Genomic DNA, 26,764 nt, shown 5'->3' on the forward strand with positions numbered 1-26,764 from the left:
TGTCGATTGACCTTTCCGGTTATGAACGTTCACGCGGAAAATTCCTGTCGAATTATTTTTGAGAGGAACGTTTTCGAAAGTTAGCTGATGGAAATGCTGGGCTGGCTGATCATTCCAGTCAGCTGGTTCGGTGTTGGCTCCACAGACTAAAACAGGCTGCCTCAGGCTGCTTTTAAATTCCCACAAGCTGCTGCTGGGACGACTCTCCGTGTACTGACAAATGTCGCGCTAGCCCCTTGGTGTAGTTTTCCGTGGAATTATCCATTTATGGAATATTTTAATTCTATTTCATGTGAGAGTATCTTATCCACACAAGCTGAAGGTTAACACCTCGGGCTTGGACCGTCCACTCATTTTCACACAAATCTTTTCCCTCCCAGGTTCTGGGATCTGCTTATTTTTTCTGGTGAACAGATTGTGTTGGTTGAAATGACTACCTTGCCAGCAAAGAGCTAGTCCTTTCTCGACTGATGGTCTTGGAGCGAAGCCACCTTGTCCTGTGCGTTTCATCTCTTGAGCTTGTCCTTGGCTTTCCTTGGTGGCTGGTGCGCTTCACCGCAGTCTGACCATAGAATCAGAGGGGGGTGGAGATCTGCAGTTCCTCCTTCGGCCGATGAAGACGGCTGGGCCCGGGACCCTGCCCTGAGGGACTCAGTGATCTCCTGAGTAGCAAAAGGCCTGATTTCCCGGTGGCCACACGTTTGAATTTGACTTCCCGTTCCCATTCGGCCACCTTTGACCACAGCCTCCTCTACTGCCACGATGAGGCCACTCTCAGGCTGGAGGAGCAATACTTCATGTTCCGCCGGGTTAGCCCCCAACCTGATGGCATGAACATCGATTTCTCTAACTTCCAGTAATTTCTTCCCCCTCTCTTTTTCCATTCCCCATTCTATTTCCCCTCTTACCCCTTCTCTTCCCATCACCTGCTTGTGATGCCCCTCCTCCTTCCCTTTCTCCGGGGTTCAAAGTTCAAAGTTCAAAGTGCTCTTATTATCAACCTTGAGATTTGTCTGCTTACAGAATAAAAATAAAAATGGAAGACCAACCCTTGATGTGCATGAGAAAAAAAACACAAATCATGTAAGCTATTAAAGTGAATAACAGCATTCTGAACCAAAATTGAGTCCTCATTTCCGAACCCTGGAGCAGCCCTGAGTAGGCCCAAAGCCTGGCTTATCAGTTTATTATATTAGTGGGTACGGAGCAACGGGTCTTTTATCTGGTTGCCAAGGCGCAGCAAGTGGCGTGCCCCTTGGGGCCTCAGCTTCTTATAATTCATACGAACGACTTGCACAAAAGCTCGGAAGACGCGTTGGCTAAGTTGGCTGCTGACACAAAGGCAAAGCAAATGGTGTTCTGAACTGAAGTCCACAAAGAGAGCCTGTCACTTAGTTCAGTGCAGGGAGGAGCAGAGAGCTGAACCAGCCTGTTCCTTGCCTCGGGGCCCTGACACCCTGACTTTTTCAATCGCCATCCAAACATGGGGTTCAGTCGCTTTGGTGTGCTCTGGGGCCTACATCCTGCCGCCTCGATTTGGCCTGTACCCGACCTTTCAAATAAAATAGATCGAATCTCAGGCCTCCCCTGCTCTCGGCAACAGACCCACTTCGCCTCCGTTCTGCCACGTTGAACTGCCTCCAAGTCCGAAGAGAAGCCACCGACTATTGCTTGCGGAGATCCTTCACCAGAACGAGAGTGATTAACAAAGTATTTAGTTATTTTCCTTGTCACTAGCCAGAAGTCGATGAGGTTCACCAGTACCATCTTATACTCGCCTCTCCTATCAATATTTTGTGAGTAACACACACAAAATGCTGAAGGAACTCAGCAGGCCAGGCAGCATCTACAGAAAAGAGTACAGTCACCCTTTCAGGCCGAGAACCTTCTACGGGAGAGTACAGCAAGAACTATATTTTCTATTTCACTTCAGTCCCTTCCGCTGATCGTGGCGTGCGGACATCTCTGGCGGCGGGCTGTTAATCTTTCTTTGCTCATTGCCCCTTGAGCTGAAAAGCTTGTGGGCCGATGAAATGAGCCAGCCACATGAATGGTGCTAGAGTCACACTTGCGCCAGACTGGGTAAGCGCATCAGATTTCTGCCATGATAATATTGTTGAACTAAATGACACAAAAGAAAGGATAGTTTTGTGATCATTGTTGTTATAACTGGTGTTTTATCCCAGATTTGTTGAATTAATTATCATTGGATCTGAACTCCTGTCTCCAGACCTATGGCCTGTCACCTGGATTCCCCTCTGTAGTTTAAAGACTTAACTACAGGTTTACTGAGTGGGCACATGGCCAAGTGCTTAAGGCATTGGACCAGCAACGTGAAGGTCGTGTGTTCGAGCCCCAGCTGAGGGAGTGAGTTGTGTCCTTGAGCAAGGCACTTAACCACACATTGCCCTGCGACGACACCGGTGCCAAGCTGTATGGGTCCTAATGCCCTTCCCTTGGACAACATCGGTGGCGTGGAGAGGGGAGACTTGCAGCATGGGCAACTGCTGGTCTTCCACACAACCTTGCCCAGGCCTGCGCCCTGGAGAGTGAAGACTTTCCAGGCGCAGATCCATGGTCTCGCAAGACTAACGGATGCCTTTATAATAGGTTTACTGAGCTAGAATACACAGGTGACATAGCAGAATATGAGCCATTACCACAGAATAGAGGGACACAGCAGGTCAGGCAGCATCTATGGAGAGGGATAGACAACTGACGTTTCAGGTGTCTTCCCGAAATGTCGGCTGTTGATTCCTCTTCATAGACTCTGCCTGGCCTGCTGAATTCTTCCAGCATTTTGTTGCTCTGGATTTCCAGCATCTGCGGACTCTCTCTTGTTTGAGATTGGACGATCTCATCTGTCCCCTGTCCCCGATTTTCCTTTCTCTCTTCTCCTGATCCCGTAGGGTCTCATCACCCTTATAGAGTCATAAAGTCAAAGAGCATTACAGCACAGAAGCGGCCGTTCAGCCCATCTAGTCCTTGCCATACCATTAATCTGCCCAGTCCCATCAACCTGCATAACAAGATACGAGCTTCCCGTGCGCCCCGTTGGAAGGCAAATTAAGTCAATAAGCCGCTCCTTATCATGCCTTGTGGTGAATTGTGCACCATTTTTGCAGTTTGCGTAATATTTGTCTGTTTTTTGACAAGGCCGAATTGCTAGCTCGACAAGGAGCCGGCCAGATTCGAACCCAGGGCCATTTACCTCGAAGTCCAGTGCCAATGCCACTACACGACTGGCCGGCTTAAGTCAATAAGAGGGTCTGACTAATTGACTCTTTGTTTTGTTGCAGGCTTTCCCCTGTGTGTCAACTGGAATTTACGGTAAGTTGTGTTCTTTTATGAATAATTCTTCAACTTTTTACCTGATGAGACAACTGCCCCTCCAGTTTAGTGTACCTGACGGGCAAGCTGAACTCTATGTCAACGTCGTCTTCTACCGCATATTTTTATTATCCGTTGATGTTATTGTGTTAATATTATTTTATGTCATAGAATCATAAAAAAAAGTACAGCACAGAAACAAGCCCTTTGGCCCATCTAGTCCATGCCAAAAAAATTTAAACTGCCTGCTCCCGTTGATCTGCACTGGGACCACATCCCTCCATACCCTATCAGCTGCTATCCAAACTTATGTTAAACGATGAAATTAAGCTCTCGTGCTGGCAGCTCGTTCCACACTCTCACCACCTTCTGAGTGAAGAAGTTTCCCCTCGTGTTCCCCTTCAGCTTTTCACCTTTCACCCTTAACCCATGACCTCTGGTTGTAGTCCCACCCAACCTCAGTGGAAAAAGCCTGCCTGCATTTACCCCATCTATACCCCTCATAATTTTGTATACCTCTGTCAAATCTCCCCTCAATCTGTTAACTTCCAAGGAATAAAGTCCGAAACCTATTCAATCTTTCCTTCAACCTAACGAAAGATTGAGAGATCCTTCGATCTTTCAACCTATTCAAACTCAGGTCCTCCAGACCCGGAAACATCCTTGTAAATTTTCCCTGCACTCTTTCAACCTTGTTCACATCTTTCCTGTCGGCAGGTGACCAAATCTGCACACAGTACTCCAAATGAGGCCTCACCAATGTCGTATACAACTTCAACATAACATCCCATCTCCTGTACTCAATAGCTGCTGGTGAACGCAGCAGGCCAGGCAACATCTCTAGGAAGAGGTACAGTCGACTTTTCGGCCTGAGGCGAAGGGTCTCGGCCCAAACGTCGACTGTACCTCTTCCTAGAAATGCTGCCTGGCCTGCTGCGTTCACCAGCAACTTTTAAGTGTGTTGCTTGAAATTCCAGCATCTGCAGATTTCCTCGTGTTTGTGTCCTGTACTCAATACATTGAATTATGAAGGCCAATATGCCAAAAGCTTTCTTTATGACCCCATCTACCTGTGACACCACTTTCAGCAACTTATGGACCTGCATTCCCAGATCCCTTTGTTCTACCGCACCCCTCAGCACCCTACCATTCACTGTGTAAGACCTACCCTGGATGGTCCTACCAAAATGCAACACCTCGCACTTGTCTGCATTAAATTCCATCTGCCATTTCTCCAGCTGATCCAGATCCCTCTGCAAGCCATGATAACCTTCCTCGCTGTCCAGTACACCCCCCAGTCTTGGCGTCATCCACAAATTTGCTGATCCAGTTTACCACATTATCATCCAAGATCACTGATATGCTTGTGTGATATATGTACTGTGCTTTGTACCTTGGTCCCAGAGGAATGGTGCTTCACTTAGCTGTATAAATTATTATTTGTTCATTTATTTGTGATAGTATTATTTTAGTCAGGGTGTGAAGGGATAAAGGGAGAAGGCAGGAGTTTGAGGGCTGGGAGGGAAAATGGATCAGCCATGATGAAATGGCAGAGCAGACTCGATGGGCCAAATGGCCTAATTCTGCTCCTATGTCTTATGGTCTTATGCGCTGTGTGTGCGTTATATCGAGGTGGGAGGAGAAGAAGGCGGCGCGACACAGCGTGCGCAGCTCTCTGGTGAAATTATATCGTATTTGTAAGTAGGATGCCGTGCACAACTCTGATTTGATGGAGACAGACATGAGAAGCAGAGGAACATCTGGAGAAATTTCTGAAATGTCCGGTTCGCTGCCGCTGCCACTGTGCGATCGAGAATCTCCGGAGGGGAAGGCCCCAAAATCCTCGGCTTTGCCTGCTGCTGGCGACCGAGGCTGGGGTCGAAGCGTTCGGCAGAGATGGTGCTCGGTCCTCGGTGTCGGAGGGATGATCGGAGCTCGAAGTTTTCGGACGACTCAGAGTCGGACTGTGGTCGGGCAGGGCAGGGAGAGTTTCCTTCCTTCTCCCGTCTGCGTGAGATGTGGGACTTACCAGAGACTTTGAACTTTTTTACTGTGCCCATGACCCCTTCTTCATCAAGTTATGGTATTGTTGCACTGTTGTAACTATATGTTATAATTATGTGGTTTTGTTAATTTTTTCAGTCTTGGTCTGTCCTGTGTTTTGTGATATCACACTGGAGGAATATTGTATCACTTCTTAATGCATGCATTACTAAATGACAATAAAAGAGGACTGTGTGTCCTCATAATCTAATCTAATCTAATATGTACTATGTTGGGCACTTTGGTCTGCAGGAACATTGTTTCGTTTGGCCGTCTACACGTACACGCTTGAATGACAATAAACTTGAACTTGCACTGTGAACTTTGAAAGAGGATGGCATTGCTGCCTGTAAGGGGTTTGTACGTTCTCCCCATGACCGTGTGGGTTTCCTCCAGGTGCTCTGGTTTCCTCAAATAGTCCAAAGACGTACCGATTGGTAGGTTAGTCGGTCAATGTAAATTGTCCGGTGAGTAGGCCAGGATTAAACTGGTGTGACTCAAAGGGCCAGAAGGGCCTATTCCACGTTGTATCTCAATAAAATTGTTGCGCGATAACAAAGAGGCAAGCTTAATGAGCAGACTCAAAGCCAATGGGGTTGAAAAGGGAGGAATATGAAGTGACGTATTTCAAGGGCGCGTGGCCAAATGGTTAAGGCGTCGGTCTAGTGATCTGAAGGTCGCTAGTTCAAGCCTCGGCTGAGGCAGCGTGTTGTGTCCTTGTGCAAGGCACTTAACCACACATTGCTCTGCGAGGACACTGGTGCCAAGCTGTATCGGCCCTAGTGCCCTTCCCTTGGACAACATCGGTGGCCTGGAGAGGGGAGACTTGCAGCATGGGCAACTGCCGGTCTTCCATACAACCTTGCCCAGGCCTGCGCCCTGGAAACCTTCCAAGGTGCAAATCCATGGTCTCACAAGACTAACAGATGCCTATTATTATTATTATTATTATTTCAAAAAGAAGAAATGAGGGGAGGAGGCAATATCAAGCATAGGATACTGTTTCAAAATGGTGAATGAGCAGAAGGACCTGGGGCTATGGAAGCACAAATAATTGAAAAGTTTTTTTTAGATTAGATTAGATTATGAGGACACTCAGTCCTCGTTTATTGTCATTTAGAAATGCATGCATTAAAAAAATGATACCGTGTTCCTCCAGAAAGGTATCACAGAAACACATGACAAACCAAGACTAAACTGACAAAACCACGTAATTGACAAAGAACAATCCAACCAAGACCTCAACGGTGGAACAGGCGGACGAAGTTACTTCGAACTCAACGGTTATGAAGGCGGATGAAGGAGGAGAAGATGGTGGTGTGACGGCAGTGCGCGTGGCCTTTCTGGTGATTGATATCTGTAATCTGTCAAGTAGAGGACCGTGCACAATCCTGATTTGACAGAGACGGACGTGAGAGCACGGAGGAACATCTGGGAAACTTCTGAAGTGCCCGTTTCGCTGCCGCTGCTGCTGTGTGGTAACCAGAATCTCCGGAGCAGAAGGCCCCGAAATCCTCGGCTTTGCGTGTTTCAGCGGCCGGGGAGAGGTCGAAGGCGCTCGGCAGTGGATGGCGCTCGGGAGGCTGTATCGGAGAGGCTGGTCGGAGGCTCAAAGTTTTCGGATGGACGGACTCAGTGTCGGCTGTGGTCGGCTGCTTCCAAGGCATCGGCAAGTTGACGGTGCCTGGAGGTTTATGGCAGGGAGTTTCTCCCTTTTGCCGCCTGCTATCAGGGACTCGGGAGTCGATCGACTCGGGGACTTTTGAGACTTTTTTTACCGTGCCCATGGTTTGTTCTTCATCAAATTATGGTATTGCTTTGCATTACTGTAACTATATGTTATAATTATGTGGTTCTGTCAGTGTTAGTCTTTGATCTGTCCTGTTTTCTGTGATATCACTCCAGAGAAACATTGTATCATTTCTTAATGCATGTATGCATTTCTAAATGACAATAAAAGAGGACTGAGTGTTCTCATAATCTAATCTAATCTAATATTGCTGACATTTGTTGTCTTTGCAGCAGCAGTATATTATAAATACAGGGGAAAAAATGTGAATTACAGTAAGTGTACATATAGTTAATAGTTAACTTAAATAAGGAGTGCAAAAATAGAAATAAAAAAGTCGTGAGTTAGTGTTCATGGGTTCAGTGTCCATTCAGAAATCGGGTGGCAGAGGGGAAGAAGCTGTTCCTGAATCGTTGAGTGTGTGTCTTCAGGCTCCTGTATCTCCTTCCTGATGGTAACAATGAGAAGAGGGCACGTCCTGGGTGATGGGGGTCCTTAATGATGGACGCCGCCTTCCTAAGGCATCACTTCCTTGACGATGTCCTGGATACTACGGAGGCTGGTGCCCATGATGGAGCTGACTGAGTTTACAACTCTCTGAAGTAGCCCCCCGCATACATCTGCAGAAATCTGATAAGAGTCTTTGTTGACTTAATCTAAGCTTCAAATATGTATGCGCTATGCAGCCCTGAGATTTGTCTTCCTCACAGACAGCCACGAAACGAAGAAGCACCATGGAGCCCGTTCAAAGAAAAACATCAAAAACCTAACATGCGGAAGAAGAAGAACAAATTGCGCAAATGGCCAAAAATGAGCTAATAACACACAGGGCATTAAACATCAAACCACAGAGTCCTTGAAACAGTCTGGGGTGCTGAGTTCAGTTCAGTTCAGATCCATTTAGCCCTGTGCCATTCATTGACTGCAGGCCGCAGAGACAGTCCGCCTCATTGAAAATCACATGAAATAGCGATTAAAAAAGGGGTAACCAGAAACCAGAAGCATGTGTAACAGAGCAAGACATGTAAAATGCTGGAGGAACTCAGCAGGCCAGGCAGCATCTATGGAAAAGAGTAAACAGTCGACGTTTCGGGCCGAGACCCTTCATCAGGACTGCTTGTGTTTGTGACAAATATAACATGGACTGCAGAGTCCGCCAAAATGAGTCCAGGCCCCCGAACCACGCCGATCAATCCTTGCCCGAGACCGAAGACACCGGCAGCAGCGAGCGAGAAGGGGAGGGAGACCGGTCCAACGCAGGCAGGCGGCACTGAACGCCGGCTCGCTTTCCGCTCTCGCCCTCGTTGGATTCGTTCTTGCTCGACCACTTGAATCGGCGAGAAATGGAGTCAAGCGCAGGCTTCTGGGCCTCCAGGCCGCATGCTCCGACCAAACCTTGCTGAACTCCCTGGAAACAGCGAAACGCCGGACCGCTCAATTGGCCCAAAAACACGCCATCGGAATGTGAATCACAGGTTCCAATGGCACGCAGCTTAGTCGTAGAATCATACTTGAAAGAAGAAGAAGAAGAAGTGAAAGAAGTAGTTATGCAAGCTGTCTGAAGGACGTCACCACTGGTCACACTGTTCACTGACATCTGCCTGATATTCCCATTTTACCTTCCCTCTTCCCAAACTATTCAGTGCCAACTGTTTTATAGTTTGGGCACAAGGACCTAAGAAAATAGCAGCTGAAGCAGGCCCCTAGGCCCTTCAAAATTACCACCTCCAAGTCTTAAAGCATCCTGCCTTGACAGGATGCTTTAGGAAGGAGAAGAAGATGGCGGCGCGACGGCAGCGCGCGCGGCCTCTCCGGTGAATGATATCTGTAATCTGTCAAGTAGGGGACCGTGCACAATTCTGATTTGATGGAGACGGATGTGAGAGCACGGAGGAACATCTGGAAAACTTCTGAAATGCCCACTTCGCTGCCGCTGCTACTGTGTGGTAACCGGAATCTCTGGAGCTGAAGGCCCCGAAATCCTCGGCTTTGCGTGTTTCAGCGGCCGGGGTGAGGTCGAAGGAGCTCGGCAGAGGATGGCGCTCGGGAGGCTGTATCGGAGGGGCTGGTCGGAGGCTCGAAGTTTTCGGACGGATGGACTCAGTGTCGGCTGTGGTCGGCTGCTTCCAAGGCATTGGCAAGTTAATGATGGCTGGAGGTTTTTGGCAGGGAGTTTCTCCCTTTTGCCGCCTGCTATCGGGGACTCGGGAGTCGATCGACTCCGGGACTTTGAGACTTTTTTTTACCATGCCCATGGTTTGTTCTGCATCAAATTATGGTATTGCTTTGCACTGCTGTAACTATATGTTATAATTATGTGGTTCTGTCAGTGCTAGTCTTTGGTCTGTCCTGTTTTCTGTGATATCACTCCAGAGAAACATTGTATCATTTCTTAATGCATGTATGCATTTCCAAATGACAATAAAAGAGGACTGAGTGTTCTCATAATCTAATATATAGCTGTTCCTTCCTTATCGTGAGTTCTAACTCTTTCAGCTCCCTCCCTGACAGCACTGTGGGAGCCTTCAGCAGAACTTTAGCGATTCAAGGAGGCATCTCACCCCACCTTCGCACGGGGCAGTTTGGGAGAGATGATAAATGCTGGCCTTGCTAAGTGACACTTCAAATCAAATCAAGTTTAATTATCATTCAAACGAGACAGTTTTCCTCTGTGGACAAGGTCCATAAGATACATACGAAACAGCTACAGAGAGGAAAACACACACATTGTTACACAAGAAAACACACGGATTGTCCAAGACCCTGAGCAACATGCAAATTGATGATACAGGTCCCAGCAATCCAGCTTGTCATTCCACCGATCGAACACTGGAGGGCAACACTGATGGGAGAGGGCAGCTCCCAACCGAGCACAGACGCCACGCTACACTGCCTCCAGTGTCTCCTCACCTGGACTGCTGCCGCAGGCAAGCCCACGTCTTGAGGTCTAGTCCCTGCTGCGACTGAGGCCACTCTGTTGCCCCGCCGCCCGTCTCCCCCGCCGAACAAGGGAAGCAGGCCTGCGACATCTTACGTTCTCAATGTCCAGCAGGGCCTTGCGATCGCAAGAGAGATGTCTAAGACATTCACTTGAGGTTGCACTGCACGCTGCTTTCGTGAACCAACTCTGATGTCTTTGAGTAGTAGGCAGCATCTAGGATAGCTCCTCGAAACCCTCTCTGGCCCATCTGATCACTTTTTGTTCCCTGGCCTGTCCGCTGGCTTCTCCTTCTCTGACCCGACCACCAGCTTCTTCTCTGACCCGAGCATCCCATTTGAAAAATATACCTTACTATTATGGGATCGCCAGGTTCTTTTAGGAGTCCGTGAACAAGTGAAAACTCTGCAGCTTCACTATCATTTATTTTAAAGTTTAAACAAAGGAACATTTACAGAACATGTGAGACCAAAGGAATGGGTAGGGAGCAAAGGAAAAGATACAAAGATGTTTTTTTTTGCAAAAACTGGTATTTTCATACTTCAGATTCTTGGGTTCTTACAAGAGCCAATTAAAATGCACAAGCATATCATGTTTTTTCACTGAGCCAATGAAAAATGGCAAAGTTGATAAGATGAACAGTTTTGTAACTGCTTCACCACTTTCCCGCCAGTAGGTGGAGACAAAACATATTGTGAAAATACACAAGTTTGTTCAAAATGCTAATTAGAAAAAATGCAATTTTAGTCTTGCATTAATTCTACTAACACCTTATTAAAAAGCATTTTGAAAGCAACCGATTCCAACACTATTCACAAAATGGATGCTTTTTGTTTCCTAGACAAGGCCCTGAGGTAGTGAAAGGTGCTACATGAATGCAGTGATTTTATTTTTGACCCACATTGATCTATACACCTCACTGCACTCCGAACTGTGCAGAACCCAGACAAATCCGACTTCCCCATTCCCCGTTCCGACACGTCGGTCCATAGCCTCCTCCGGTTGGACACCTCATGTTCTGTCTGGGTAAAGTGAGGAAATCGAGGATCCAATTGCACAAGGAGGTATTGAGGCCAAGGCTTCGAGGCTCATTGAAATTACCTGAAGAAGTTGTTACTATGGACAGATCAGGTAGAGCGATTTCGAAGGGCCGAACACATTGCCTTCATCAGTGCACGCAAGCTCAAACAAAAAGCCAAAGCCCGCCGGACACAATAATGGTTTCCTTCAAAAATTCTTTGATGCTTTCGAAACATCCTCAGCTTGGGGAGGTGAGCAGCCTGACTGACATTTTGCGATCCGAACCAGAAGCGCCCCCTCAAAGTTCGACGTTCAGAGTACACTTATTGTCAAAGCACGCGTGTGCCGCCCCTGCCCTGCCTCGAGATTCATTTCCTCGTGGGCACTCACAGTCGATCGGCCGGCCGGCGGTGTAGTGGCGTCCCGCACCGGGCTTCAAGGCGGGTGGTCCCGGGTTCGAATCCGGCCGGCTCCTTGCGCGCTTTCCGTCCGTGACGGGTTGAGCATCGAGCTGGAGACTCGGCCTCGTTAAAAAAAGCAGACAAAATGTTAAAGAAACAGTATGGTTGCCGCCTGACGCGCCACAACGTAGAACATAGAACATAGAAATCTACAGCATATTACAGGCCTTTCGGCCCACAATATTGTGCTAGATATGCCACCCACTCTAGAAACTGCCTAGAATTTCCCTGATGCACAGCCCTCTATTTTCCTAAGTTCCATGTACCTATCTGTGAGTCTATTAAAAGACCCTATTGTATCCACTTCCACCACCGTCACTGCCAGTGCATTCCAAGCATCCACCACTCTCTGTGTGAAAAACTTACCTCTGACATCCCCCTTGTACCTACTTCCAAGCACCTTAAAACCATGCCCCCTCATGTCAGCCATTCCAGCCCTGGGAAAAAGCCTCTGGCTATCCACACGATCAATGCCTCTCATCATCCTATACACCTCTATCAGGTGACCTCTCACCCTCCATCACTCCAAGGAGAAAAGGCCGAGTTCACTCAACCTGTTTTCATAAGGCGTGCTCCCCAATCCAGGCAACATCGTTGTAAATCTCCTCTGCACTCTCTCTATAGTATCCACATCCTTCCTGTAATGAGGTGACCAGAACTGAACACAGTACTCCAAGCGGGGTCTAAACAAGGTCTTATATAGCTGTAACAATACCTCATGGCTCTTGAACTCAGTCCCACCGTTGATGAAGGCCAACACACCATAGGCCTTCTTAACAACACTGTCAACCTGCACAGCAGCTTTGAGTGTCCTATGGACGTGGACCCAGGATCTCTCTGAGCCTCCACTCTGCTAAGAGTTTTACCATTAATATTTTATTCTGTCTTCAACAGTTCACAGTAGATACAAAGAAAGGCAATAGAATCAATGAAAAACTACACACAAGGAAAGATGGACAAAGACCAATGTGTAAAAGATGACAAACTGCAAAAACAAAAAAAAATACATTAAGAAGTAATAAATAATATTGACTACATGATTGTAGAGTCCTTGAAAGTGAGTCCATAGGTTGTGGAATCAGTTCCATGTTGAGGTGAGTGAAGTTACCCACGCTGATTCGGGAGACTGTTGGTTGAGGGGTAATAACTGTTCCTGAACCCAATGGTGTGGGACCTGAGGCTCCTGTATCTCCGTCCCGATTTCAGCAGAGAGAAGAGAACAAGTCCTGGACAGAGGCAGTTGTGGGTGATGGATGCTGCGTTCTTGACCAAGGACGGCAGGAAGTGTGGGAATGTGGGGGGGGGCAGTGGCAGGATGAATGCGTCTACCCGAAGCTGGCGAGGCTGTGGGTCTCTTATCCTCGGCTGCCAGCCTTCAGTGAGCCCACGTCCGCATCTGTGCTCCTTCCTGAGCCGGTGGCTTATTCTTCTAATCACTCAGCTCAGTGCAGGGATCGGTAATTTGCAGAAACAAACCCCTGGTGCGGTCGCGCTTTGATTAGCATTTTAAGTGCAAGTCCCTGTCACATTTCCAGCATTCTGCTGATTCATGAATATGAATGTGCTTGTCCTTTGCTGCTGTGCGGCGCCTCTGCACGTTGATAATTTTCCGAAAGCGGAGGGAGAAGTAGTTTAGGTAATAACGGCCCTGGTAAATGAGTCGGAATAGAGGTAAGCAGGAACAGCATTTTAATCTGCAGTTTCTGGCCGTCGTGAACTGCAAATCAAATATTCAGTCCCCAACCTCATTAGCTAGCCCTCTGTCTCATTTTAAATGGAAGGAACTCTGCAGAACATCCAGTCCATCGGGGGTAACACCCTCCCCACCATTGAGCACACCTGGAGTACTGTGTGCAGTTTTGGTCTCCAAATTTGAGGAAGGACGTTCTTGCTATTGAGGGAGTGCAGCGTAGGTTCACAAGGTTAATTCCCGGGATGGCGGGACTGTCATATGTCGAAAGATTGGAGCGACTGGGCTTGTATACTCTGGAATTTCGAAGGCTGAGAGGGGATCTGATTGAAACATGTAAGATTATTAAGGAATTGGACACGCTGGAGGCAGGAAACATGTTCCCGCTGATGGGTGAGTCCAGATCCAGAGGCCACAGTTTGAGAATTAGGGGTAGGCCATTTAGAACGAAGTTGAGGAAAAACTTTTTCACCCAGAGAGTGTTGGATATGTGGAATGCTCTGCCCCAGAAGGCTGTGGAGGCCAAGTCTCTGGATGCTCTCAAGAAAGAGATGGATAGACCTCTTAAAGATAGCGGAATCAAAGGTTATGGGGATAAGGCAGGAACTGGATACTGATTGTGGATGATCAGCCATGATCACAGTGAATGGCGATGCTGGTACTCCTGCACCTATTGTCTATTGTCCATTGAGCACACCTACAAGGACCATTGCCACAAGAAGGCACAGCCCATCATCAAGGCCCCACACCATCTAGGCCATGCCCTCTTCTCACTGCCGCTGTCCAGCAGAGGGGTGAGGCGCCACACCACCTGGTTCAGGAACGGCTATTACCCTGCAACTATGCAGGATAGAGTGTCACCATTACAGGGAAAGTGCGCTGCTGGCGGATAACGGGGGAGAGCTTTAGGTCGAAAGTTCATCCTTCTGTGCAAGCGGACCCATTGATAGAATCTGCCCTGGAGCCTGGCGGTTCGTGCTTCCGGGTTTTTGTACCTTCTGCCCGATGGGAGGGAGGGAGGGGAGAAGAGGAGAGAGGATGTCTGGGCCGAGGTGGGGGGGAGGGGTGGTTTTGATTACGCTGGCTGCTTTACCGAGGCAGCGGGAAGTGTTGACAGAGTTCACTGTGGGCGGCGGGGTCTGGTTTCTGTGATGCGCTCAGCTGTGTCCACGACTCCCTGCAGGTTCTTGCCACACCAAGCTGTGACCCCCGGACAGGGCGTGCCTTCTGTGGCGCGCCAATAAAGGTGTGTTTTTTTTGTTGAGATAAAGCGTGAACCAGGCCCTTCTGCTCTTCAAATCATCCCTCGATTTAATCCTAGCCTAATCATGGGACAATTTGCAACCACCAGGCTCCTGAACCGGTGTGGATAACTTCTCTTGCCTCAACCCTGCACTCAATCCACAACCTGTGGATTCATTTTCAAGGGCTCTGCAATTCACCTCTTCACGATTTTTTTTCTTTTTCGGGGACCTGCCTGACAAACCTGTTGGATTTCTTTGAGGAGATTACATGCAGGACAGGTAAAGGAGATGCAGTGGATGTCGTATATTTGGACTTTCAGAAGGCCTTTGATAAGGTGCCACACATGAAGCTTCTTACCAGGTTAAGAGCCCTCCCTACCAGACATTACAGGAAAGTTACTAGCATGGTTAGAGCATTGACTGATTAGTAAGAGGCAGCGCAGTTATTTCCCATGGTAGGGGAGTCTAGGACAAGAGGGCACGACTTCAGGATTGAAGGACGTTCATTTAGAACTGAGATCCGGAGAAATGACTTTAGTCAGAAGGTGGCAAATCTGCAGAATTTGTTGCTATGGGCGGCTGTGGAGGCCAAGTCATTGGGTGCATTTAAGGCGGAGATAGACAGGTTCTTGATTAGCCAGGGCATCAAAGGACATGGAGTGAAGGCAGGGGAGTGGGGATGACTGGAAGAATTGGATCAGTCCATGCTTGAATGGTGGAGCTGAATGGCCTACCTCTGCTCCTATATCTGTGGTCTTATGGTCTTATGTGATCATACCCTGCTTCACAAAAGAACATAAGAAATAGGAGCAGGAGTAGGCCATCTGGCCCGTCAAGCCTGCTCCGCCATTTGATAAGGTCATGGCTGATACATCAAAATATAGAAACAGAGAAACACTACAGCATGATACAGGCCCTTCAACCCACAATGCTGTGCTGAACATGTACTTACTTTAGATCTGGCCATCGCCTCATCTCCACCTGTCTGCCTTCTCCCCATAACCCTTAATTCTCCTACTGTGCAAAAATCTATCCAACCTTGTCTTAAATATATTTATTGAGGTAGCCTCCACTGCTTCATTGGGCAAAGGATTCTACAGATTCACCACTCTATAGGAAAAGCAGTTCTTCCTCATCTGCGTCCTAAATCTACTCCCCCAATCTTGAGGCTATGTCCCCTAGTCCTAGTCTCACCTACCAACGGAAACAATTTTCCTGCCTCTATCTTATCTGTTCCTTTCATAATTGTATATGCTTCTATAAGATCTTCTCTCATTCTTCTGAATTCCAGCGAGTACAGTCCCAGGCAACTCAATCTCTCCTCATAGTCTAACCCCCTCATCTCTGGAATCAACCTGGTGAACCTCCTCTGCACCACCTCCAAAGCCAGTATATCCTTCCTCAAGTAAGGAGACCTGATCTTCACACAGTACTCCAGGTGCGGCCTCACCAGTGTCCTGTACAGTTGCAGCATGACCTCCCTGCTCTTAAATTCAATCCCTCCAGCAATGAAGGCCAATGTTTCATTTGCTTTCCTGATTGTCTGCTGCACCTGCAAGGAAACAAAAACAGTACACAATACTCCAGACATGATCACACTCTGCTTCATTGCACTTTACTGATTCAATTTAGTATCAGAGGATGTATACAGTATACAACCTGAAATTCTTACTCTTTGCAAACATCCACAAAGCAGAAAAAACCCCCGAGGAATGAATGACAGAAAAACATTAAAATCCCAAAGGACCCCACCCCCTTCCCACGCACAAGCGGCAACAAAGCATCAACTCTTCTCCCCCACCTGCCTCAGCAAAAGCATCAGCCCCCCCCCAACCACCCGTCAGGCAAGCAATAGCAAATCTCCCAGAGAGACCATGATCTCGTCCATCAAAAACCACCACTTTGACATGCCACAGGCTCTCTTCTCTCTCTCTCTCTCTCTCTCTCGCTAACAAGAGAGAGGTAACACTCCCGCCACAGTGAGAGAGATGGCAACAGTTCGCTGTTTCGATGTTACAGTCTGCAGCATCGCTAACTTCGACAGCAGCGTACACCGCTGTCGAGGTGTTCCGATCTCCCGCGACGCTTCGGTGAGGAATCAGGTCGCCCACAAGGCCGCGGGGTCGCACCCCGAGGGCCCACACCTTCCAGGCCGCTCCTGGAGGTATTGAAAATGCTAGGCTGCCAAGAGCGGGGACCCACCGCCTCAGACAGGGCCCCAGCCACCTTGAAAAGGAAAGGAGAGGCATTAGATAGAAGAATTTAAACTATTTCACAGATGAACTGGAAGAAGTTACCCTCTGGCACCATTTTTAAGGTCCTCCCACTTTGGGACATAAAACAGACAGTGGGCCTAATCCGGGAACACCTTCAGTGGCGCCTTCACCGCGCAGATAGCAGTGGTTCAAGGCAAAAGCCCGTGCTGCCTCCTCAAGGGTAGGACCACGTGGGCCAGCCTCAGTAGCGTTGCCTGGCTCCCAAGGACACATTATCAGCACTGGGGAAGGGAAATGGATAACTCAAGATTCAGGATTCAGATTTCTTTATCACCTTTCCATCGATACATAGAGTGAAACGCACCATTTGCGTTAACAACCAACAGAATCTAAGGAGGTGCTGAGAGCGCTGTTCCTTCTGAGCTGGGAAGGTGCATGGCCATGCAGTAACCGCAATGCCCTCACGCACATAGCCTTTGTTGCCACGCAGCTGGAATTTTCCTTTATATAATGTTCATCTAACTTTGAAATTACACTAATATAATTTGAAATGCTAATATATTTGTGAAATAGCACATAATTTATTATGTGTTAAAGAATATAATCCATACCGTTTATTGGAGTGACGAAGTGAAAGATCAGCTTGCATCTATAACTTCTGATGTCGATGTTGCTCCTATTACTTGATTCATTCAATGTGTGTGTAATCACTTGGATAATAGATTTCCTGATGATGAGTAAAGAGAATGACAAGCTTTTGACCCTGTTGCAACCACAACCAATTTTGAATCTAGAAAAGAAATTATTGTACAACTGACAAAAAAATACTCAGCTACTATTATGAACTATGACAGAAGTGTCGCTTCAAAAGTATCACAGCAATACTGTAATTTCAAATTTGTTGTTTCTGAGAAAGTTAAGACTGGTTTGATTAAGATGTTCACTGATATGTTGAAGTATGTTCCTAGAAATGAAAAATTTGAAGAACCATCGATTCTTGTTGCCATCGTTGGAACATTTCAAGCTTCCAGTGCTGACTGCGAACGTGGGTTCAGTCTTATGAATTCATTCAAATGGAAATCCAGAAACGGACAAGAAATGGAACATTTGGATGAACTAATGAGAATTAAGACATATCTGGATGCCAAATTAATCTGGATGCTTTTTATAGGCAATAGATTTATAATAAAGACCGAGACATGAAAGATTTTCTTTGTTGTACTATATTTCATTATACCCTTTAATTAATAAATAAAATCAAAGTATGTGATTTTTCAGTTTTCAGTCAAAATATTCATAGCATGCATACCACACAAAAAAAAAGACATTTAAAGTGCCATGCAGTTTTCAGGCCATGTAAAAATTATCAACTCAGAGCAATGGTTGGTCCGCGCAGCTGTGAAAAAAAGAATTAGAGGGAACCTTGGCTGGGGTCTTAATAAAGACAAGCCGTGTGGGTAAATACTCGAACATTTTATTTACTTCAGCTCAATGCCGAGCGTGTGCGACCAGCTCACCATCATCATTTCCGGTTCCAGGTTGCCCACTGGGAACTGAAGTTTGTTATGTACACACACCCCCCTTTAAAGAAAAACAAACACAATGCTACGTCTTTGAAACCCACAAGGAATAATAATCCTTTCCAACAACGGTATCTACATTAACTTCAATTGTAATGAGCAAATACAGTCCCTTATTCACTCTTCAACTTTCAATCAGTCTCTGAGGTGGCTTGATGATCCTTGTTGGTCTGCTATTTGTTTCCACAGATGTATTGTTTCCATTAATATCTTTCTGAGAGCTCAGAAAAATAGAGGGCTATGGGTAACCCTAGGTAATTTCTAAAGAAAGTACATGTTCGGCACAGCATTGCGCTTTCTATAGTTCTATGTTTCTAACGCAGATCAACATGCTCATTTCTTCCACATCCTTCTGCCAAGACCCTATCTGTTCGTCTCTGTTTGTGTTTTTGCCGTGCGACCATAATTTGCTCCACATTTCCCATATTGGAGCCCCGGACTGCGTCTATGTGATCAGTGAGCCTTTGCACAAGTGGAAACTGATCCTGTCTCAATTCCCAGAGCTCCCTCTGTTGACTGTGCATCATAGATAGCAACTCCTCCTGTTGGTCTGTGCTGACCTGCTGCTGTTGTTCTGGCCTTGGGGACTGAGTGGTCTCCCCATCTTCCTCTTTATTTTTCCTCTTCAACTTCAGTGAGGATCGTGGAGAAATTTCTGATTTCCAGTCTTCAACTGGAAGTCGATGAGAGACAGATTTTGAACCAAAGCTGCACGATGTGGAAGCAAGACCGGCAACTGCTTCATCATGATCACTCTGTTCAGCACTGGCATCCTCACTGTCATGCCGGCGTAGCTGGGATGGATGTCTATGGAAAGTGGAGGTCTTATGCTTCTTTTGCATAACTTCTCTCATGGATACTGTTATGAGTTCCTAAAGTTCAGTCAGGTAAGCATCCAAGCCCCTCAAAGACATCTGGGTACTCTTCCATGACTGAAGTGTGGTCGTCTTTGGTCTGTGAAGCCACGACAAAAACTCTTTCCACCAGCTTTTTGCATGCACCCAGACCTAATATTGGCTGTACTCTCTTTTCTACAATCATTAGCTGTTCCTTCAGGTGCTGCCCCTTGTGCTTGAAGGTCACTATGCAGCTCCCTTTTACTGGAATGTTCTCTCCAGTATAGCCAGTCACTTTTAACTTCACTGGGTAAGTCTTTCCCTTCACTTTGAGAGTCTTGTAACCAGCCGTGAGTGGTTACAAGATTCACCTGGGCTCCACACTCAAGCTTGAATGGAATTATTGTCTCATTCACAGTCTCTGGATTCTGTTTTACCAGCAGCAGCAGTCTACAGAGAATCTACAAAGACTTCCTCCATTTCCTTAGCAACCATGCGCACCTTTCTCTTGGTAGCCCCAGTACTGTAGCACTTTGCAAAATGATTCTTCTTCCCACAATTATTGCAGGACTTTCCATAAGCAGGACACACTTTGAAATGTGCCTACCTCCATATTTGCTTCACTTGCTGCTTGAGCCTACCTCCTTGCTTTGCTGTTGTTTTGGGAAATACCTTGTGCTCTGCCCCCTCTATTTTCACTTCATGCCCTGTTGTGTCTGCCTTCTGCAGCTACTTAGCTTGTGCTCATGGGCTCTCTGCTGCCCTACACACATTCACAAGCCTTTACTTATCTTTATACTTTATTGTTGCCAAACAATTGATACTAGAATGTACAATCATCACAGCAATATTTGATTCTGCGCTTCCCGCTCCCTGGATTACAAATATTAAATATTAAAAATATTACAAATAGTAAAAATTAGTAAATATTAAAAATTTAAATTATAAATCATAAATAGAACATAGAAAAATGGTAAGTAAGGTAGTGCAAAAAAACCGAGAGGCAGGTCCAAATATTTGGAGGGCACGGCCCAGATCCGGGTCAGGACCCGTTCAGCAGTCTTATCACAGTTGGAAAGAAGCTGTCCACAAATCTGGCCGTACGAGTCTTCAAGCTCCTGAGCCTTCTCCCGGAGGGAAGAGGGACAAAAAGTGTGTTGGCTGGGTGGGTCGTGTCCTTGATTATCCTGGCAGCACTGCTCCGACAGCGTGCGGTGTAAAGTGAGTCCAAGAATGGAAGATTGGTTTGTGTGATGTGCTGCGCCATGTTCACGATCTTCTGCAGTTTCTTTCAGACTTGGACAGGACAACTTCCATACCAGGTTGTGATGCACCCCAGAAGAATGCTTTCTACGGTGCATCTATAAAAATTAGTGAGGGTTTTAGGGGACAGGCCAAATTTCTTTAGTTTTCTCAGGAAGTAAAGGCACTGGTGGGCCTTCTTGGCAGTGAACTCTGCTTAGTTGCACCAAGTCAGGTCATTTGTGATATTGACCCCGAGGAACTTAAAGCTTTTGACCTGTTCCACTTGTGCACCACCGATGTAAATGGGGTCGTGCGGTCCGCTACTCCTTCTGAAGTCAACAACCAATTCCTTCGTCTTGCTGACGTTGAGGGATAGGTTATTGTCTTCGCACCATGCCACCAGGTTCTTAATTTCCTCTCTGTACTCAAACTCATCATTACCTGTGATACAATTGTTGTGTCATTAGCAAACTTATATATTGAGTCTGATGGAAACTTGGCTACACAATCATGCTTTTCTGGTATCAGATCTTTTTCACAGAGCAATCTTTCTCTGAGTCTGTTATCTGGGAGTCCAAAAGCTATTTTGCCTCCAACTCGTGAGTCTCTCAAATCTCCAAACTCACAGAATTTACTCGGTGTGCAAAGTTCAGCTGAGTATTGGTCAAAGCTAACTCCTTGTTTCTGGTCACTGGAAAAGATCTTATCTCTCTTAAACATGGTGCTTTTACTTGGGACAAAATAATCCTCACTTTCAATTTTTTGTCAGCCCCTCCCGCTCTGCTAATCACTAAGTACATATTATATAGTGGCTATATAATATATAGCATTTCCAGTTATCAGTTAGACTGCCGGTAAGCTGTATAGGTGTGGGAGGGCTCAGTTTATCCGTGATGGGAATTTTCGGCCTCTCACCTGAATTTGTTTTGGTTAATTCGGGAACAGCATTCTCTTTTACCTCGCTGGCTGTCTTTTCTTCCCCCATGGGAGCTAGCGTCTCTTTCTGAGTTGCTCACGGTATTCACTTATGCTCTGTGTTTAGACCTCACGCCAACTCCTGCCACCAGGTTATGTTTGTTCTTAGTAAAGACAAACAGCGTGGGTAAACGCTAGAACATTTTACTTACAGAACGGTTTCAGCTCAACGCCGAGCACGTGCGAGCAGCTAACGCCGACGTCATTTCCGGTTCCGGGTGAACCGCCTGCTTTGCCCACTGGGAAATGAAGTTCTTTGTCATGAACACACATAATTACACAAGTCGCCACACATTCTGGCTCCAGCAGCATACCCACAATGCTCGGCTGGACAGAATGCTACAGAACACAACAGAAATTAGCAAAATACGCCTCATTCCTCCCTCCCACCCACCCACCCATTCAGGTACACAGTCCTCCAACAAGCCAGCTTCAGCCTCCAGACTCAGGCTCATAGGTAGTGGGCCTTTGACGTCTCCAGCGAACTCGCAGAGATTCACAGGCTTGGATCTCCGGCAACCGGCCTCCAGACTTCCTATCGACCTCCGGTGTCAATCCCAGGACTCGCACATCACCGAACAGTAGGCCCAGACCTCCAGGCTCGTTGAGGACGGAATCCCAAAAACTAGGCCTCAAACTCCGGCCTCTCTGACTTGTGTACCTAGGGATCACCAGCATAGTTCCCTCTAAGCTGTGTGCATGTGCACACGCACACACGTTTTTCAACGAACGCACAAAGGAAAATGATGTGCGCACAAAAGGATAGTTATCTAAAATAATGTAGTAATTAATAATTATACCTATTGAAAATAGTATTTTAGCTAACTGTTTCTGTTAACTAGTTAGTCAGCTTTTCAAATACCACAATGCACGTCAGTAATTTACGTCACCTCGCCTTTCCTGTTCCGGTTTGTACAGCTGCATCACGGCATCAGCCATATTTGGCGGACAGTGTTCATATCGTAAAGTTTACAAAGATCTGTTTCAAATCCTGTAGATAGCTTACTAAGTTTTTATTGGAAAAACTATTGATTCACTATGTCAAATTCAAAAGAAGCGAAGGGCGTGAAGCGCAAAAGAACTGCAAATTCGTTTAAAGTTGAATGGCTTAACAAAATAGTAGAAACTGTTACACCGAAAGCTCATGAGGTCATGAACGTTCAGCTACGAGATATATTTATGTATGATTCAGAAACTGGAGTTATCTGTTTGTATTGTCGTGATGCGAAAGTTGCTGGAGAATTTGCTAGTAGAAAGAAGTGGGATGATATTTGGAAACCTGACTTTTTGAAGCGTCATTTGGCAAGTAAATCGCATTTGGACAGTGTATAAAAGCTCAGGCAACAGAACCCGTCATTACCCATTACAGGAGTGCTACACATGTTACGGTTGAGTGCAGATGAGCGAGAGCGAAAACGATCAAACCCAGAGGAGATCAAAGCTGAGGTACAAGAATGGTCAGCTTTTGATTCCTCCGCAATTGCAGATTGTGACTTCACATTTGCCGATGAACAAGTTAATGCCTTATGTCCAAAATATCGTGATTTTCTAGCTGAAAATACTGTAATAGTTGGACAGTTTAATGATTTCAAATTTTCCATGCAAGAACAAGTTAAATCCAAACTGATTTCAAACTTTGCTCAAATGGTGGCATTTTTACTTCAAAATGAACAGTTTTGCACCCTTGCATGGCTGACGGACATTGGGGGAACCTTTCTTGCATCTAGTGCGGACTGTGAGCGAGGTTTTAACCTAATGAATCAACTCAAAAGCAAGCTGAGAAACTGTCTAGGTGAATGTCATTTGGGTATGTTAATGAGAATCAAAAGCTATCAATTAGGTGGAAGTTCTATTAATCTAGATGAGTAAATGCCAAAGACACGAGAGAGAAAAAATAACGGAGTGACTTAAATATGTATGTTATTTTGTTGTTATTCTGTGCAGTTTTATGTCAAGTATTTTGTAAACCTACATAAACTGTGCATTCAGTGCGCACATACTTTTGTCACAGGGAAAAAAATTGCACAACATAAGATTTTTGCACACACTGGCTACTAAAAATTAGAGGGAACATTGGTCACCAGCCCTCGTTCCCCCCTGCCCGCACGGCTCTCAGAATTGCCTTCTGCTGAAGAACTTTATTCCAAAAGGGAAAACTAGAAGGAGAAAGTACCACGCTGTTAAAAGGCTCATTGTAAAAGCAGCCCATGCAAAATTGTTGAAGGGAGTAGCATGGTGAAGGGACCAGCAGTCCAGGTGTTGAGATTTGAGCCCTGACAATTTTCCTGTCAGCGTGGGTGTAGCCAGGTTAGTTGCGATAGATTTTTGAAGCAGCTTGCAGTATTCTTCCAGACAGACACACATCGATTTGGTTCTTATGAGGATAGTTCCTTCCTGGTATCGATGGCTTGGAATCTGAACGGGAGATAAATGTGCCTTGCAACTCTCGGTGGAATACTTGGTGAGAGAAGTGGATATCCTCCGAAGTTATTTTTAAAGCTGTTCTGTCCACTGAGACTTCTCGGCAAGGGAAAGCTCTGCACGTGCAGCTCTGGGTAGCCTTACAAAGAGCCTTCAGCTTTATGAGGAATCGCAGGCACCAGGACTTCCCCAGCAGGCTCGCAGAGGGTCACTGATCAGGCCTCCGGCCAAATGGCAGCCCAATACTCTTTGATCTCTCTCCAGTCCTGAAGGCTCTCGGCCCGAAACTGTTTATTCCCCTCCCATAGATGCCGCCTGACCTGCTGAGTTCCTGCAACGTTTTGTGCGTGTTCCAAGATTTTGTGAGTTTTCAATTTCTTACTTTTTTTTTGTTGAGATGTAGTGCGGAATAGGTCCCCTCTGGGCCTCCGAGCTGCACCAGCCAGCAATTCCCTGATTTAATCCTGGGCTAATCACAGGCTCTGGCAGATGGGGCTTGGATGGCAGAAGAAGGAAAACTCTGATTTTAAACCTCCGCCGCCTTGCGGCCATACCCACCCATGGGAAAGGCTTCGGGAGTAAACCCCGAGGTAGAAATCCGGAGCCAGAGTCCCTAAGACAGCTTGATGTTGTTTACAACTTCACTCTGGCAACCTCTGCAACGACACTGGTGCCAAGCTGTATCGGCACTTGCCCTGCCCTTTGGCTACAACAGTGACATGGAGAGGGGGAGCCGGTTCTTCAAATCTTCCAGTGGCGCAAACCCACGCTCGACAACTGCCTTCTGTAATCACTGGACAATTTACAATGACCAATTAACCTATCAACAGGTATGTCTTTGAACTGTGGGAGGAAACTGGAGCAGCCAGCGGACACGGGGGGAATGTACAAACTCCTTACAGGCAGTGGCGGGAATTGAACCCGGGTCATCTGCACCGTAAACCGTTGTGCTGACCACAACGCTAACATGACACCCTGTCTGACTTTCCACAAACGAATGGAATTGTTCTGTGTATTTGATTTCTGTATTCCCCCCGTGTTGTTTAATCCACCAACTAGCCCTCAGCATCGAGGGTCCCGTAACAGCTTTGTGCTTATTTTTTTCTTAAGCTCTTAAAAGAACACCACACTGGAAATGTATTTATGCAGGCCACGCACTCAAAATGCTGGAGGAACTCAGCAGGTCAGGCCGCATCTATGGAAAAGAGTAACCAGTCGACGTTTCGGGCCGAGACCCTTCGTCAGGACCCCTCCACAGAGGCAGCCCGGCCTGCTGAGTTCCTCCAGCATTTTGTGTGTGTTGCTCTGGCTTTCCAGCATCTGCAGATTTTCTTGTGGATATATTTATTACGGGATGTGAGCGCCCACCGACAGGCACGAGACATCCTGGATTGCCCTTCAGAAGGTGGAGGGGAGTTGCCATCTTGAACCTCCGGTGAAGGTGCTTCTGCAGCGCTGTTGAGTCAGGAGCACAAGGATTTAGGCCCAGAGCCAATGAAGGAGCGTTAAGAACATAAGAAATAGGAGCAGGAGTCGGCCATCCAGCCCATCGGGCCTACCCCGCCATTCAATAAGATCATGGCCGATTTCCACCTACCTGCCTTTTCCCCGTAACCCTTAATTCCCCTACTATGAAAAATCAATCCAACCTTGTCTTAAGTATATTTACTGAGGTAGCCTCCACTTCTTCATTGGGCAGAGAACTCCACAGATTCACAACCCTCTGGGGAAAGCAGTTCCTCCTCATCTCCGTCCTAAATCTACTCCCCCAAATCCTGAGGCTATGTCCCCTAGTTCTAGTCTCACCTACCAGTGGAAACAACTTTCCTGCCTCTATCTTATCTATCTCCTTCATAATTTTATATGTTTCTGTAAGATCTCCTCTCATTCTTCTGAATTCCGGTGAGCATAGTCCCAGGCAACTCAATCTCTCCTCATAGTCTAACCCTCTCATCTCTGGAATCAACCTGGTGAACCTTCTCTGCATCACCTCCAAAGCCAGTATATCCTTCCTCAAGTAAGGAGACCAGAACTGCACGCAGTACTCCAGGTGCAGCCTCACCAGTACCCTGTACAGTTGCAGCATAAACTCCCTGCTCTTAAATTCAATCCCTCCAGCAATGAAGGTCAATGTTTCATTTGCCTTCTTGATAGCCTGCTGCACCTGAAAACCAACCTTTCATGCTTCATCCACAAGCACTCCCAAGTCCCTCTGCACAGCAGCGTGCTGCAATGTTTTACCATTTAAATAGTGATCTGCTTCCAAAGTGGATGACCTCTCATCTACCAACATTGTACTCCACCTGCCAGACCCTTGCCCACTCACTTAACCTATCTATAGCTCTCTGCAGACTCTCCGTATCTTCTGCACAATTTGCTTTTCCACTCAACTAAATGTCATCAGCAAACTTAGATACACTACACTCCAGTTAATTGGGACACATAAGGGAAACTGAATAAAAACATTAATATAAAACTGTGTGTAGACTCTTAGAATACTACAGCACAGAAACAGTCCCTTCTGTCCATCTAGTCTGTGCCGAACTACTAATCTGCCTAGCTCCATCAACATGCTCCCGGACCATAGCCCTCCCATTGATGTACCTATCCAAACTCCTCTTAAATGTTGAAATTGACCCTGCATCCACCACGTCTGCTGGCAGCTCATTCCAGAATGTGTGACTGAGTTCACCCCCTCATGTTCTCCTTAAACATTTCACCTCTCACCCTTAACCCATGACCTCTAGTTCTAGTCCCACCCAATCTCAGTGGAAAAACCCTGCTTGCATTTACCCCTATCTATTCCCCTCATAATCTCCCAAATCTCCTCTCAATCTTGTACATTCTAGAGAATAAACCCCAAACCTATTCAACCTTTCCCTATGTCTGCAATACGCCTCCTTCTTTTTCTTAATCAGGGCCTCAGTATCTCTCAAAAGCCAAGGTTTCCTAAACCTGTTATCCTTGCCTTTTATT

The 26,764-nt window shown here is 46.6% G+C and overlaps 1 protein-coding gene across 2 annotated transcripts in view; it reads left to right on the top strand.

The window, feature by feature from the left end:
* LOC134339694 (ADP-ribose glycohydrolase MACROD2-like) overlaps nt 1-26,764 on the top strand; it is a 494,638-nt gene that overhangs the window by 429,557 nt on the left and 38,317 nt on the right. For both annotated transcript variants that reach the window (XM_063036408.1, XM_063036409.1), the window contains exon 3: nt 3,300-3,330. In XM_063036408.1, coding sequence (XP_062892478.1) covers nt 3,300-3,330 — 31 coding nt within the window. The remainder of the gene's footprint in view (nt 1-3,299; nt 3,331-26,764) is intronic.

The sequence above is a fragment of the Mobula hypostoma genome, chromosome 30 (assembly GCF_963921235.1).
Source record: "Mobula hypostoma chromosome 30, sMobHyp1.1, whole genome shotgun sequence".
NCBI classification, from domain to species: Eukaryota; Metazoa; Chordata; class Chondrichthyes; order Myliobatiformes; family Myliobatidae; genus Mobula; species Mobula hypostoma.